We start from the raw sequence: 16886 nt of genomic DNA on the forward strand, positions 1-16886 counted from the left end.
TTTCCTTCCAAGGAGTAAGCATCTTTTAATTTCATGGCTGCAATCACCATCTGCAGTGATTTTGGAGCCCCCCAAAATAAAGTCTGACACTGTTTCCACTGTTTCCCCATCTATTTGCCGTGAAGTGATAGGACCAGATGCCATGATCTTTGTTTTCTGAATCTTGAGCTTTAAGCCAACTTTTTCACTCTCCTCTTTCACTTTCATCAAGAGGCTTTTGAGTTCCTCTTCACTTTCTGCTATAAGGGTGGTATCATCTGCATATCTGAGGTTATTGATATTTCTCCTGGCAAGCTTGATTCCAGCTTGTGTTTCTTCCAGCCCAGCGTTTCTCATGATGTACTCTGCATATAAGTTAAATAAGCAGGGTGACAATATACACCCTTGACGTACTCCTTTTCCTATTTGGAACCAGTCTGTTGTTACATGTCCAGTTCTAACTGTTGCTTCCTGACATGTATACAGGTTTCTCAAGAGACAGGTCAGGTGGTCTGGTATTCCCATCTCTTTTAGAATTTTCCACAGTTTATTGTGATCCACACAGTCAAAGGCTTTGGCATAGTCAATAAATCAGAAGTAGATGTTTTTCTGGAACTCTCTTGCTTTTTCCATGATCCAGTGGATGTTGGCAATCTGATCTCTGGTTCCTCTGCCTTCTAAACCAGCTTGAACATCTGGAAGTTCACGGTTCACATATTCCTGAAGCCTGGCTTGGAGAATTTTGAGCATTACTTTACTAGCATGTGAGATGAGTGCAATTGTGCGGTAGTTTGAGCATTCTTTGGCATTGCCTTTCTTTGGAATTGGAATGAAAACTGACCTTTTCCAGTCCTGTGGCCACTGCTGAGTTTTCCAAATTTGCTGGCATATTGAGTGCAGCACTTTTTTTTTTTTTTTTTTTAAACTTTACATGATTGTATTAGTTTTGCCAAATATCAAAATGAATTCATCACAGGTATACATGTGCTCCCCATCCTGAACCCTCCCCCTCCTCCCTCCCCATACCATCCCTCTGGGTCGTCCCAGTGCACTAGCCCCAAGCATCCAGTATCGTGCATTGAACCTGGACTGGCATCTCGTTTCATACATGATATTTTACATGTTTCAATGCCATTCTCCCAAATCTTCCCACCCTCTCCCTCTCCCACAGAGTCCATAAGACTGTTCCATACATCAGCGTCTCTTTTGCTGTCTCGTACACAGGGTTATTGTTATCATCTTTCTAAATTCCATATATATGCGTTAGTATACTGTATTGGTGTTTTTCCTTCTGGCTTACTTCACTCTGTATAATAGGCTCCAGTTTCATCCACCTCATTAGAACTGATTCAAATGAATTCTTTTTAGTGGCTGAGTAATACTCCATCGTGTATATGTACCACAGCTTTCTTATCCATTCATCTGCTGATGGACATCTAGGTTGCTTCCATGTCCTGGCTGTTATAAACAGTGCTGCGATGAACATTGGGGTACACGTGTCTCTTTCCCTTCTGGTTTCCTCAGTGTGTATGCCCAGCAGTGGGATTGCTGGATCATAAGGCAGTTCTATTTCCAGTTTTTTAAGGAATCTCCACACTGTTCTCCATAGTGGCTGTACTAGTTTGCATTCCCACCAACAGTGTAAGAGGGTTCCCTTTTCTCCACACCCTCTCCAACATTTATTATTTGTAGACTTTTGGATCGCAGCCATTCTGACTGGTGTGAAATGGTACCTCATAGTGGTCTTGATTTGCATTTCTCTGATAATGAGTGATGTTGAGCATCTTTTCATGTGTTTGTTAGCCATCTGTATGTCTTCTTTGGAGAAATGTCTATTTAGTTCTTTGGCCCATTTTTTGATTGGGTCATTTGAGTGCAGCACTTTCACAGCATCATCTTTCAGGATTTAAAGTAGCTCAACTGGAATTCTATCTCTACTAGCTTTGTTCATAGTGATGCTTTCTAAGGCCCAGTTGAAATTCCAGGATGTCTGGCTCTAGGTGAGTGATCACACCATCGTGATTATCTTGGCCATGAAGATCTTTTTTGTACAGTTCTTCTGTTTTGCCAAGAGAATGCACTGATCATAGCAAACACCCTCTTCTAACAACACAAGAGAAGACTCTACACATGGACATTACCAGATGGTCAACACCGAAATCAGACTGATTATATTCTTTGCAGCCAAAGATGGAGAAGCTCTGTACAGTCAGCAAATATAAGACTGGGAGCTGACTGTGGCTCAGATCATGAGCTCCTTATTGCCAAATTCAGACTTAAATTGAAGAAAGTAGGGAAAACCACTAGACCATTCAGGTATGACCTAAATCAAATCCCTTATGATTATACAGTGGAAGTGACAAATAGATTTAAGGGACTAGATCTGATAGATAGAGTGCCTGATGAACTATGGACGGAGGTTTGTGACATTGTACAGGAGACAGGGATCAAGACCATCCCCATGGAAAAGAAATGCAAAAAAGCAAAAGGCTGTCTGGGGAGGCTTTACAAATAGCTGTGAAAAGAAGAGAAGTGAAAAGCAAAGGAGAAAAGGAAAGATATAAGCATCTGAATGCAGACTTCCAAAGAACAGCAAGAAGAGATAAGAAAGCCTTCCTCAGCGATCAGTGCAAATAGAGAACAGTAGATTAATTCTTGCCAAATGGTTAAGTGTATGTTTTGTAAACCACATGTGGTATTTTGTCAATTCACTCTAGTCTGTCCTTACACAAGGCTGAGTGACTGAGCTAGGGGTCAAATCCACCTCACAGAAAATGTGTCATGTTCATGGGAAAGTTTCCAGCACTTCTGCAGGACTCTGCACTGCCCAAACGGGCACTCCAGTGTCATTCTGAAAGTTATGTATCTGTTGGTTGGTGTAAGATTTTAATCTCTTCTAGGATAAAACTCTTAAGACTCCATAATCAATACAGGATATAGGATGAAATGTGACTAGCTGTCAGATAATTGGGATTCATAGATGATATAACCAAGTCCATTCCAGTTATGGGGATGCTTTGTTGTCCCTTATTCATTCATTTATTATGTAATTTGACTTTTTTTTTTCCATCACATAGTAATTAATCATTTAACAGTGCTCTAAGGTGCTGGGAATCAAAGATGGAGCAGTTTGTGCTTCCAGAGCCAGCCTTCACATGGTGATCAGGAAAAGGGATACATTACTTCCAACTTCTTTTAGACTAGGTGTTCTGAAACACTTAAATAAAGGGCTGTGGGACCACGAGAGGTGGTAACGGTCCTGGGCATTGAAGGATGGATAGAAGGATTTATGAGGCAAGGTGGGGAGAGGGGGGAGTAAAGGGAGCACTTTCGGGGCACAACTTGCAAGCAGCACTCTTCCTCTTCCAGTGTCTCCAAAACCCGTTCTCTGAAGGCAGGCTGGCCCTTCCCCAGTGTGCTCTGCAAGAGAGAGCTTTGATGCTTTAGCTAAAGGCTGGGTCTGTTACCAGCACATGGATTCATACAGCGTCCCATGCTGAGTCAGGTACAGTTAAATAATCTAAAAAATAACTGTAAAACTGGAACATCTTGTGACTCTGGTCATCTGAATTTTGAGTCAAATATTCATGACAAATAAAAAGTCTCAAATGTGGAATATTTTAGAAATATAGTTTTATTACTCGGAAATACATACAAAAATTCAAACACAGCTAAAAAACAGTTGCCAAGCAGCAGTCCTATCCAACCTGTTTTAATGAACACATAAAAGTTATAATCAGCATAAGACAATTTAAGTTCTAAAACAACTTACTGTCTTCAGGGTCTTTAAATATTGAGCTTAAAACTGATTATTCTTTACAGCTGTTTAATCATCCCCCCAACTATAAACTACTAACTGTAATGGTTTTGAAAACTGGAAAAATACTTGTCCATTTCTAGTCTTCTATTACCTTATGATCTCCATGGTGTCTTAAAAATTCCCAGCAGTTGTTGACAGAAAGCATTTGCAACATCCAGCAGCTGACTGTGATACTGGAGTTTGGGCCTAAGAGCCCTAAAACTATTCAAGGTGGCAAAATTTTTACTTCCTATTTTTTCAGTTTTGCTTATGTCATTTTTTTGTCCAAGCAGACTAGGTCTCTTTGTCAGAGAAAAAAATAAAAAGTGAGTTACTGTTTTTCCTGATTGTAGATCCAGTATACTCCTTTATCTCTTTTTCTTTTTGCTGTGATTCAGGTTTTAAAATATTTTTTGGCAGTGTTAGTGTTTTTTGCACATTTAAACTCATTCTGAGCTTTAACATATCTAACACTGTTTTATATTTTACTTTGCTCTTTTCGGGCCTTATCATGCCAGTTTTTCCTTCTTTTATATGTAACCTTTGACAAATTGACTTCATCAGAGAGCTCTCCATGAGATGCTTTAGTTGCCCATTCTCTGCCTTCTTCTCTAGGTTCATTTAACTTTTAACAAATGTTCAGAATTTCATCTAAAGTAAGTTCACCCTTTTATGGTCCCCCTCACTACTGTAACTATTAAAAAAAAACAAACAACTGGAAAAGGTAGTGGGCTGACAAGCAGTAGGGCCTGCTTTTAATTTTGGTTTTGCAACTTGACTGTGTTCTTCAGTCTAGTCTAGCATCCTTTCTTTCACAGCTGAGGAGCCTGAGGCCTGGAGTAGATTGGATATCCTCTGATACGCTGAGATTCAGAGAAGTCTAAATTTTAAGTTCTTAGATTCCTGAAGTTCTCTTTCTACATCCAGCTGGTGACAAATGCCTGTGGGACCTCTTGTATTTGTTTCTCTCCATCTCTGCTGTCCCTGTCTTAGCTCTGCCTTTCTTTCTCCTCCACTGAACTCATTTAATTATCTTGAGACCTCTGCTACAGTGTTATGAACATACTGACTTGCTTAAATTTGTTGATGGATCTCTACTGGCTATAAGACAGAGTAAAAACCTCTTCCTTAGCTTGGCATACAAGGCCCTACACAATCAGCTCCAACTTACTTTCCCATTGTCCTAGCCACAGGCCTCCTCCTCGCCCCAACCCTGCACTAGCCCTGTGGCAAGAACTTACTTTCTCTAATGCATTTCTACTATTTTGCACTTGAGCTTGTTAGTGACTTTACAAAACTGGGCACCAAATCCTGATGAGTGCTGAGCATTACAGGTATAAAAATTACCCAACGTCACTGCATATCTCATTCATTCAGTAAACATTTATTGATGTTTATTGTCCCGATACAGGCATAAAATTTAGTATCCTTGCATGCCCTCCGTGGCTTCACACTCTGGAGAAGGCAGGGCTACAGTCTAATAAGCCCCCATATGCATAAATGCTAAGTAAAGCCTCAAATCCACTTACTTTAACAAGCCACTTAGATCACACTGTGTTATCTTAGATCACACTGAACATGTGTTCTTCAGGGCCTTTATCATGACTACTCTCAAACCAATTCTTTGCAACCCAATTCTTAAGCATTATCTTCTGTTTACTATTTTTTTAAAGTCAATTAAAGGATTACAAATTTATTCCAGTCAATTGCAGATGCTGCTTTTGGTTTTGTATGCTTGCTTGTTTAATATTTCTAGGTTTTCATTCTGACCACCTCAAATTTGGTCCATCTTCTGACTTGAAGACTGTAGCTCTGATTTCAAAGTTACTGATTAAAAGCAATGGAGAGAACAGAACTAAGGCCCAAACTTTAGGAAGCTCTGTCCTGCTTTTCTAGCATTTTCTATTAAACATGCCCCATACTACCTTATTAACATTTATTAGTCTAAATGAAATGATGGGTAAGTCATGCATAACAAAGAATTTTAGACTGATTTTTAAAAATAACAATCATTAAATATCTATTATAAATATTTATTTTAAAAGAATTGAAACATGTTACATATATTACATACTACATATAATGGCACATGTCAGCCTTTTAAGCTTAAAAATAATCTTTCCCCAAACTGGGATTGACTTAGACTCCAAGTATAAAATGACTCTTGGCCTATAGCACCAACCCAGGCCCAGAGGAAAGCCAATTTTGAACCTGTCCTCTGGCATTGGGCTTCCTGATATGACACCGAGGGTCTTCTCCCTCTGGTTTTGCTCCCCGGCAGTACTGAGGCCTGGCACAGGGACCCATTTGACTGAACGCTGCAGGCCTAGGAAATCAGGGAATCTAGAGGACGCAGGGTCCTCCGTAACAGTTTTACAATGAAAAAAAAAATGTGCCTTATTGTCTTTGCTTTTGATCTATACAACTAGAACAAGACTACATGATGGAAGAAGGTTAGAATTATTGAAATACATTTTCTCCGCTGGTTTTTCTCTTTGGAAATTTAAAAGTGTCATGATAGGAGGAGCCTTAAAAGTCATCTAGTTCAATACTGGTAATCTGTTCCACTAGTATCTCCTTTTCCTCAGATTTAGGTATAATTCAAAGTTTTAAATGCCATCCATATGCCACTTTGTTAGACAAACACATAGAAATTTAATAACACTTTTCATTTTTTTTCTTAATTTATAAGGACAATTCCTGCCAAATGTTCTGGCTTATGGCTCTCCTCCTCTTCATAGTATGTTTAAGTTGCACATTAAGAATCCAAAAAATACCACTATGGAATTTTCATAAGCAATATCCAACTAATCAGTAAAACACAGTACACAGTGTGAAAATTTTAATTTATTCCCCCTCCCCCCAGCCATCCAGAATATATACCCCTTTGAGAAATGTGAGAACTAAAAATACCAACAGAGTTGATCTATATAGAGAAAAGAATGAAAAACACATACTACACAGGAAACATCCCCTAAGTCCTCCCTAGCCTAGTAGTGCAAGTTAATGGTATATATCTGGCAGTCTCACCTTTCACTTGATGTATAAAGATTTTACAGGACAGATTTAAAGTAAAGATAGGCCTCTGATTTTTATTTATTTATTTTTAAACCTAGCAGATTTTTTTAAAAGAGGCTATATTAAATGACAATACATTTTGAGTCGGGGAGAGAAAAAATTAAAAAACCCAAAACTTCTTTCAGTTTATTCAAAATAAAAATACACATAGAATTATGAAAATATAGGTTTACTATTTCCACCATGTAAGTTGATGCTGCTGTTTGAAAGGCTTGCAAATTGTTTTTCCAAGTTTTTAAAGCTCATCTCGATCCCTCAATAGAGTATACCTATATTCACTGGGTGCTAGTTTCTGGAAGGAGCTCTCAGGTGGACTGCTTGCAACATCCTGGACTTCCTACATGGGAAAGAATAAAACATTTTCATATCAATATATTTTATAGTTATATTTTAATAGGAGTATTAGATGCATGGTAATTGCCCTATAATTATTTATTAATAATCAATAAACTATAGCTACTATATGCCAAAGACAAGAGTTGAGTTTGAAATCTTGCTTTCCCTGTTTCAAATGCCCTTACTCAGATTCTCCAAGGCAGGGCTACCACAGAGCCATTAACCGTTGATCTGATGACAGTTACTGAGGTGTGGTGGAGAGACAAAACATCTGACACCTGGGTGCTTTCCTAGAATATTCTGTAGAAGGCAGTAAAATCCTAAGCTGCCAAAACCCTTCCATTTTACAAATGACTGCTAAGATTATTAAAGGCACCTGTAGCCTGGCAGGCAACAGTCCATGGCATTGCAAAAGAGTTGGACACAACTTAGCAACTAAACAACAACAATTCTGGAGATAGAGATCTGGACGTCAGCGGTTACAAAAACCTAGTTGACGTAAAGAAGAAAAACACTTCAATACTGTTAAGAAACTTCTGTAGTATTTTACTTGTATACCAACAGTACGTAAAAATATCCAGTGGAAACAGAAGAGTGACGGTGACGTAGAAGAATTTCAAAAGGACCGTGGAGTCTATCCTTTACATTGTGAGCTCAAGAGTAAACGTGGTTATCATTGTTTTAATACTCCCTGTAGTTCACACAGGCACATGGTGCATGTGGTACACGATATATATACATATAAATATATAATGGCACACGGGAAGCAATGTCTTCACAGACTTTACTTCTTATACTTAGTTACATTCCCCTTCCCCAATACATTTATTATGTTTTGCTGAGATATGTTTGGTTTAATTAATCTGAGGCTATATTACTATGAAATGAACATGTATTTGGTGCCTACTATGTATTAGTATGCAGAGATAAATAGAAGAAGCTGAGTATGTAATATAGAAATTGAAACAAATCAGGATAATACAATAATGGCAAGCCACATCTTTTCTTAATCTGATAGAATACTATGCAGGCCTACTTTGGGTGACTGCCAACAAAGTTTTCTTACATCTATAGTTGCTTAATTATCAAAGAAAATCTGATCTCAGATTGCAAGGAAAAAAGCATGTTGTCAGATTCCCAAAAGTAACTGGTAACTCTGAACTTAATTTGACTCTTAAAAATTCACTTAGTTTTTATTTTTCTTTAATACTTGGTGGTTCTTTTGGCAAAAACAGTGTATTGACGTTCTGGGCATATGCAGTAAGTGTTTTGGTATATATATCATCTCTTGTATATATCATTCCCTCTCAGTATAATGGTAACAGACATGATATAAATCAGTAATGCATCAAAATGCAAATTTAGGGGTGTTTAACAAAGCAGGTACTTATACAGAATTTACAAGGTAACTTGGAACAGAAGAAAATTCTCAGGTTAAAAATATGTATCTGTATGTCAAGCAAATATAAAATTGTATTGGTAAACAGTTGTCAAGCATTCTACATCTCAAACGGAAAACCTGCATTAAACTGTAAGTTTTGAGCATTATGAATACTGTGGTGATGAAGGCTCTTAAGATATCAAATCATTATTTTCTTTATAGTGTGGTGGTCACTCTCAGCCACAGTGGAAGGCTTAAGCAATTAATGCAATCCACTGATTTCTTTGCTAGTCTACCTGCTTCTAATTCCTACCTCCTACTTCTATATGAAGCTAACTGTATTTAACCCTTTTATGGCCATTTTCCACCAAGGACTTACCAGACAACCTTTGTTTATATGATCAAGGAACTATATTGTAATATTCTTACAACTTTTCTGAAGGTTTAAAATTTTTAAATGAACGTAATTTGTATATTATCTAGTTTGTTCAGAATTTTTTTACAGAAATATTCAAGACTGGAAACTCAAGCTTATGCAAGAGCTTCAGAGTCTTTTCAAGACTAATTGAAAAAGAAAAAAAAAAAGAGTTCCCACTGAGAAACAAACAAGAGTCCTACCTCTCCTGGGGCTGTATCAGTTGGGTCAGGACCATGATGGAATTCTCTGTGTAGTTTTCCAGAATGTAAGTCAAATACAAACTGCTTGAGTTTTCCAGGAATTCTAAAACCAAAGTAAAACAAAAATTTAGCTTAAACTATTTAGATGGACTTATTTCTATTTTACCAACTTCACATTAAAAACAATTTTTTAAAAAACTTAGCTACAATCCCGCCAACCCACCATAACTAGTAACAAATAGGCCAGGTACATCTCAAAACATTTTCACACAGTTGTAAATCATGATGTCTAGTCAATTGTGTGTTCCAATGCTTGCACTTGTTTTACAGAAAATTTTCTACGCTTACTAGAACAAATCCTTCAGAATCAAGATGGTGTCCTAAGACTTATTCCCTTATGTTGGGCATTTATAAATTTTCCTTAATATATAAAACTGCAAAATCTTATGTTCTGCAAAATTACACTAAAAATAATAGGAGCTCAAGGGAAAAATAATGTAGGGACTAATCACTTAAAACTATGTAGGTCTGTCCTGAATTAATTGAAGGAAGACTATATTACAAAGCTCCACATCCATCTGACAAAGTGTTTGGAAGGCAGAATTTTAAGACATGGTAAATAAAGAGAATCACACAGAATACAGAGACCGATGTGAGCACTTCAGAATGACATGGTGCTTCCAAATATGTAAGGCTTCTCCACCATTTTACATGTTCATGACAAAGGAAATTAGACAAAGACTATGAAATAGAAAAAAAAAACTAGTTACAAGTCATAGCTTGTTACATAGGTTTGTAACCAGATTACTACTAAGAGCCTAAAAAATACTAGTACCCTTCAGCTCCTCCAGCATTTGATCTGTGTGTCAGCCAGATGACACCTTAACCTGGAGCTTAGCAGTCTTTTGTGAGATGCAGGGCATTCACTGCCAGCATAACAAATTTTATCAAAATAATCTAAACCAGGGTGTAGCTCTTTCATGTTTTTTCTTAGAGGGAGAACTTTCTTCACAACTTAAACCACACAGGCAGTTTCATCGGCTACCTTAACATTGTGAAAAGCAAAGCACTTCTCAAGGCCATCAAAGTGGCCTTTTTTAAAAAAATGTCTTCATACATCACAAAGACAAAGGCATTGTGTTTTATGGTGAAAAAGCTTTCCTTAGTGGCTTCAAACTATTCTGAGGAAAATAACATGAACCAACATCAGTTCAGTTCAGTCGCTCAGTCGTGTCCAACTCTTTGTGACCCCATGGACAGCAGCACACGCCAGGCTTCCCTGTCCATCACCAACTCCCGGAGTTTGCTCAAACTCATGTCCATTGAGTTGGTGATGCCCTCCAACCATATAACTCACAGTATATTTGACATCATTCCTGTAATTACCAATTATGGTACGAGCACATCTGCAGGACAGAAACATGCACTGCAGCAAAATAGACCAGTATAAAGCTAAGCAGATTTACATAGTACCAGCCTTTTCCTTCACAATTATTTCCCTGAGTTGTATCTGATAAAGGAGGAGTGATGAGTTAATGTGTAAGAACTTAAAGTGGGCAAATTATGGTTACAGAACATCAATATTGACTACTGCTTGTCTACCTGTTTGTTCTCTGAGGTCTTGCCAGCACTTTTGTCTTTAATACTAAAATCTGTTTGGTAATTTGATAAGTAAAAGACACCAGCATTTTGATTCCCATCTCTTCAGAAATTAAGCATTTTCTCATTGTTTTAATTTCTTTTTCTACTCATATGAGTTGTTTGTCCTCTGCTGAGATCCTGGTAGAGATCTGGCCTCTACTGAGATCAATTGAAATTCATTATATTTTAAAATAGAAACCTGTTTCTCCCCCTCCCCCCAATCCATTGCATGAATTAAAATGCAGGTCTACAAACATTTTATTTCCGTCAGTAGAACTGATTTTTTAAATGACTGTTTTGGTAGCATACCTGGCTTGTGTTAATATTACCAGTTTTTCTTTTTATCCTCTCCTGAGGTCCTGCAAGTGCTGTTTCTTCTCTTCAATAACTCCCACTGAGATTAACAGCCAATAACTTCATTGTACACCCATTTTGGCTCCCCACTAGCTCCAATGCAACAGAGGCCAGCAGGTGCCAAATGCACAGTTTACAAATACAAATGGCTGTCAGGTAGCTGTATTGACAGAATGCCTCTGAAAGGGTCTCTGGTACAGAAGAAATTGCACATGTACCAGACAAACACTGAGAGAATATCAATTTAATCTGACATCATCTATTGTCACCCACAGCAAAGTGCTCAAATATATTCAAAGAATTGCAAATCTATAATGTTTAAGATAAAGCCCTTGCTAGTTTGTTATTTAAAAATGCTCAAAGACGGTCACACCAATACAATGTGAATTGCTTCTGCTAGTCAAGAAATAATTTACAATTAAATCTTGAGTGTAACAGATTTCATAGAGTACACTCAAAACAGATTTTTCCCCTACTTGATTTTTTCCCCTTTGTCAACATGTGGGAGAACTGTGAGTAAAAGCAAAGACGAGAGAGAGGATGAATCTGAATTGATGTGGTAGAAAAACAGATGACAAAGAGCTCTTACCTAGCTTGTGGCTAGAAATTATCCAGTTATTAGGTAACAATCAGTGAATCAACAATACATAGTCAAGAAAACAGACAACACAGTTACCTGCTAAAAAGGAAGATAAATAGACCCTTACTATAATAAATTCAATTAAATTTCCATACTTAGGGTATACTTTTTCTAATTAGAACCCCTAAGTGTTTCTCTCTCATCCTCTGCTCTTTTGTTTGCTTACAGTATTTATTTTTAGGTGATGCAAAATTTAGACATGGTGAAATACACAAAACATAAGTGTATCATTTAAACAAGCTTTGACAAATGCATATGAGGTGAGAAGTATTTTTATTAAAAATTTACATACAATAGAATTCATTTTTTAGGCTTAAGTTATATGAGTTTTAACATAAGCATGTAGCATCTTGTTACCACCTACACAAACAGGAAATAGAACAATTCCAACACTCACTCCTATCTTCCTCTTCCCTTTAACTCTTGCTGATCTGATCTATTCCCATAATTTGTCTTTTCCAGAATGTCATGGATATGAAATTGTGAGACTGGCTTCTTTTATCCATCCCCTTTGTTGCGTGCATAAAAATGCATGTTCTTTTATTCACTGAATAGCATTCCATTGAGTGGCTATACCACAACTGGTTTATCCATTCACCCAATGAAAGACACTGGTTCTTTCAAGACTTTGGTGATTGTAAACAATGCTACCACAAATGTCTGGGCATAGATTTTTGTGTGAACATAAGTTTCTCTAGGTAAAATACTAGGTTATATGCATGGTGTATGTTTGACTTTTTAAGAAACTGCCAACTTGTCTTCCAGAGTGGCTGTATCATTTTGGCAGTCCCACTAGCAATGTATGAGAGTTCCTTTTGCTCCATATGTCAATTATACCTCTGTTAAGCTGGAAAAAAATGGGGGACATATAATTTGGAGTGGAGAGGGAATCGATCTATATGGGTTGAGCCAATCAGATGTCTACAGAATGTAGGCCAAGGGGTTTAAGGAATGCAATCAGATGATTTGATGAGAGTTAAAAAGTCATAGAGAGTTCAGGCTAAGTCCCATCATGGTAAATCAGAACAGCGTCCAGGCAGAAGTTACAGCAGGGCAGAGGAAAAGCTGCTCTACAGAGAGGAGGATGGGGCAGATGTGAAGTCAGAGCCCAGAGAAGAGCTCCTGGGCCCCAGAGGAAGGGAAGAAGAGAGCAGCTGCCCAGCACTTGCAGTGGGTCAACCTAGCTCCCCTCAAGCAGTTCCATTCCTTGTCGTTTTCTTAATAGTTTTTCAGCATAAACCCCTTGGTTTTGAGCTTCACTGGGTGAGTTATTTTGTTCCTTGAAACTACAAATACTTAACAGCAGAACTATCCAACACAACTTGTGTGACGATCGAAAAATACTGTATATCTATGCTGTTAAATACAGGAACCATTACCTGCATGTGGCAACTGAGCACTTGAAATGGGTTTAGAGTAAGTGAGAAACTAAATTTTTAATTTATATCATTTAAATTAATTTAATGTAAACTTAAGTATCCATATAGGGCTATTAACTATCATATTGGATAGCACAGCACTATGACTTTTGACAAAGGGAAAGGGTCAAAAACAAGAAGCACAGTCAGTAAAAGACAAAGAGCCGTTTCCCCCCTACCAACAAAGGGAAAATCACGATGGGGAAAGTGTCCCATAGCACCGAAACTACAAGGATGTTACTGAGGATGAATCAAGTAAAGTCCCATTAGTAGCAGTGTTATTTTTTCATGGGAAAAACCTGGATTTCAAACAACAGAGGTTAATAGACAAATCATGAAACAATCCATTCAAAGGCAAGCTATCTGGCCACTAGAAATAATGGAAAAATACTGATGAATGGGAAGATGTTTGTAATGTGTGGATAAGTTAAAAAGAAAATTTATAAAATAGCATGGTTCCAATTTTATAACACATACATATATCTAGATCTCTTTTGTGGATTTATAGGTGATTTTTATTCTTTGGCATTTTATCAACTTTAAGAATTATCTACAAAGAAAATACTTTTATAATCAGAAATAAGGGACAAATTATATGCTTAACAGATACATAGAGCGCAGACATCTTTGCCTGGTTCTTGACGTTAAGAGGAAAGCATTCAGTCTTTTACCATTAAATATGATATTAGCTGTGGGTTCTCTGTAAATGTCCTTTACATTTACAGAGATTTACATTTACAAGATTGAGGAAGTTTCCATATATTCCCAGTTTCTTAAGCATTTTTGTCATGATGGATATTGAATTTTGTCAAATGCTTCTTGTGTATGTTGATGTAATCAGTATATGCCTAATTACTCATTGATTTTTGAAAGCTGGAAGGAAATGGCAACCCACTCCAGTATTCTTGCTTGGAAAAGCCCATGGATGGAGGAGCCTGGTAGGCTACAGTTCATGGGGTCACAAAGAGTCGGACACGACTTAGCAACTTCACTAATGACTAAATGTACCAGCCTTGCCTGCTTGGGATAAAGCCCACTTGGTTGTTGCTATATTATTCTTTTTTCACTAATTGCTGGATTCAATTTCCTAGTATTGTTTACTACTTTTTAACTCAACTTATACAATAGTTTGAACTCATTCAATGTATCTTGTCATTTAAGTTACTTCTTTGGGCTTCAGCTTTCTGATATGTGAAGTGAGAACAACTGCTTTATTTATCTAACTGTATTGTTTTTATGTCACAGACTTGGATTTAAATCCAAATATATTAGTGCCTATAATAATCACACGACTGAGCGACTGAACTGAATAATCATAGCTACCCTTCTAAACACTAGCCATGTATCAGACACTGTTCTAAGAGTTATACACATTCATTTAATACTCACAACAACTCTGTTAACTAGGTAAAATTATTATTCCTGTTTCACAATGAGGAAACAGAGGCATAAAGGTCTTAGCAAACTGCCCAGGGTGATATAACTAATAGATAGCAGACTGGGTCCAAAGTCTGTGCACGTAACCACTGTACTCCATTGCCTCTTTAGTGACTCCACTGTAGTGAAGTTTCTAAATCTTGCAGAGCTTAACTTATTGATTGTAAAGTAGAAATAATATCTACCTTCTAAGCTTGTTATAGATTAACTGAAAACACATATAAAAGTATAAAGTAGGGCTGGTACAGTGCCTGGCTCTGTCAGTGCTTGATGTCTGTTTTGCTGGCAAAACCAAATAAGGTAAAAATATATTGGAATGATCTGAAAAGTAAAAGTACTTATAAATACTACATAGCAAGATCAGGTGTACAAAAAGTATGTTATAGGAATATAAAAAGGGTATTTAGGGACCTGGACCACTGTATATGTATCAGCCCAGTGGCTGATAGACACACTCAGAGAATTAAAACTACAGAGATGAATAGGAGAGGTAGAGAATAGGGCAGATGAGTAACTGATAAATATTAGGATATATTCCAGATATATACATTCAGAACAGTCAAACTCTTAATCTTATAACAAGTGATGAAACTAAAAGCAAATTAAAAGCATTTAATGAACATCTACTAATGCCACCACAAAGCACTTAGTATAGCAAGAGATGATGAAAACTAAATATTTGCCTTTTAAAAAGATTCTCAGGGTAAAGAATCTGCCTGCCAGCGCAGGAGACATGGGTTCGATCCCTGGTCCAAGATCCCGCATTCCTCGAAGCAACTAAGCCTGTATGTGACAATAACTGAGCCTGTGCTCTAGAGTCTATGAGCCACAAGTGTCGAGCCTGTGTGCTGCAACTACTGAAGCCCTTACACCCTAAAGTCCGTGCTTGGCAACGAGAGAAGCCGCTGCAATGGGAAGCCTGTGCACTGCAATGAAGAGTAGCCCCCACTCACCATAGCTGGACAAAAGCTGGCACAGCAATGAAGACCCAGCACAGCCATAAATAAAACTATACACACACATAAAAGATTTTGCAGCACTTTTTTTTTTTTTCAATCAAAAGCCTGACTTGGGTTTAAAAAAAAAAAAACCCTAGATAATGAAGAACGAAACCAGGTTGTCAGGGTTACAAGGGTAAACATTTCTTTTACCTATCCCTCCAAGTTCTTTATCATCTCATTCAGTTCCTGGTTTGTTCCCTCTAAGTTGAAGGAGACAGGCTAGTTCATCACAGCAGCAACCAAACTGCTAAATTAGGGAGATACCCACCCCTGTAGTTTCAGTTTCACGTTGCGTCTCTCATCTCCTCACCACAACCATGCCCCCTGAGTAGTTTAAGGAATTATCATAATTTTCAGTGATGCAGTGATTTGAAATAAATGACCTAGATCCCAGAATTGGGGAACTCCTTAGCCTTAGAGTAACTTGTTCATTTCCCTAGCAGTGATCTGACATCCCCTGTTACTGGGGCTCTGGTGGGAGCTTACGTAAGAACCCCTGAGCAAAGGAACAGATGGTGGGGATTTGCAGGCCACAATTTTTGGAAGGTAAGTTTCTCCAGAAAGCCCTTCAACAGTCTTTACACTAGACCCCATCATTTATTCTCTTCTTTCAGGGCTGGCGAACATTTCCTAGGCCTACCCCTATGTGCTTAGGCTTCAAAACTTCCCCCAATTCCACCTCCATATAAAATCTTTTCCTTTACATCTGGCAAGAAATCAATCTGGTCAAACTACATATATATATAGATATAGATATAGATATAGATAGATAAATAGATATAAAACAACTAAGGATTCAGAGATGTGTGATTCAGTTTCAGGTATTAACAAACAGTGCCTCTTCAGACATCTTTCACATTCACACTTACACTGCTTTTTTATGTACTGAAAATGTAACTGTTTTGGTATCAAGTGTTAGGAGCTTGAGGTTTGGGGGTTCAGTATACTCTGACATGACTTATAGCCCTGCCAGTGATAAGTGGTGTGGCCCTGATGGTTATGTTACATCCCTAAACCTCAGGTTCTCTGAGATAAGAGATGAACAGAACACTGGTTAGCAGCTCCCCGCACCAGGCTGCAATGCCTGCCTTTAGCATAAGAGGAAACTGTGCATCATAAATCTGCTTTCTCTCTCCTTACCACCACATACTTCTACCATTTGACTCCAGAACTGCTGAGTTACTAAGTAAAAGTAATAGTAATT

The 16886-nt window shown here is 37.7% G+C and overlaps 1 protein-coding gene across 1 annotated transcript in view; it reads right to left on the bottom strand.

Annotated features, from left to right (window-relative positions):
- Positions 1-6864: 6864 nt before the first annotated feature.
- Positions 6865-16886, bottom strand: part of ERP44 (endoplasmic reticulum protein 44) — a 94082-nt gene continuing 84060 nt past the window's right edge. Inside the window, exons 11-12 of the mRNA XM_061425820.1 lie at positions 9192-9294; positions 6865-7193 (exon numbers count right to left, since the gene is read on the bottom strand). Of these exons, the coding sequence (XP_061281804.1) occupies positions 7092-7193; positions 9192-9294 (205 nt within the window). The 3' untranslated portion in view covers positions 6865-7091. The remainder of the gene's footprint in view (positions 7194-9191; positions 9295-16886) is intronic.

This window comes from Bos javanicus, chromosome 8, assembly GCF_032452875.1.
Source record: "Bos javanicus breed banteng chromosome 8, ARS-OSU_banteng_1.0, whole genome shotgun sequence".
Taxonomy (NCBI): Eukaryota; Metazoa; Chordata; class Mammalia; order Artiodactyla; family Bovidae; genus Bos; species Bos javanicus.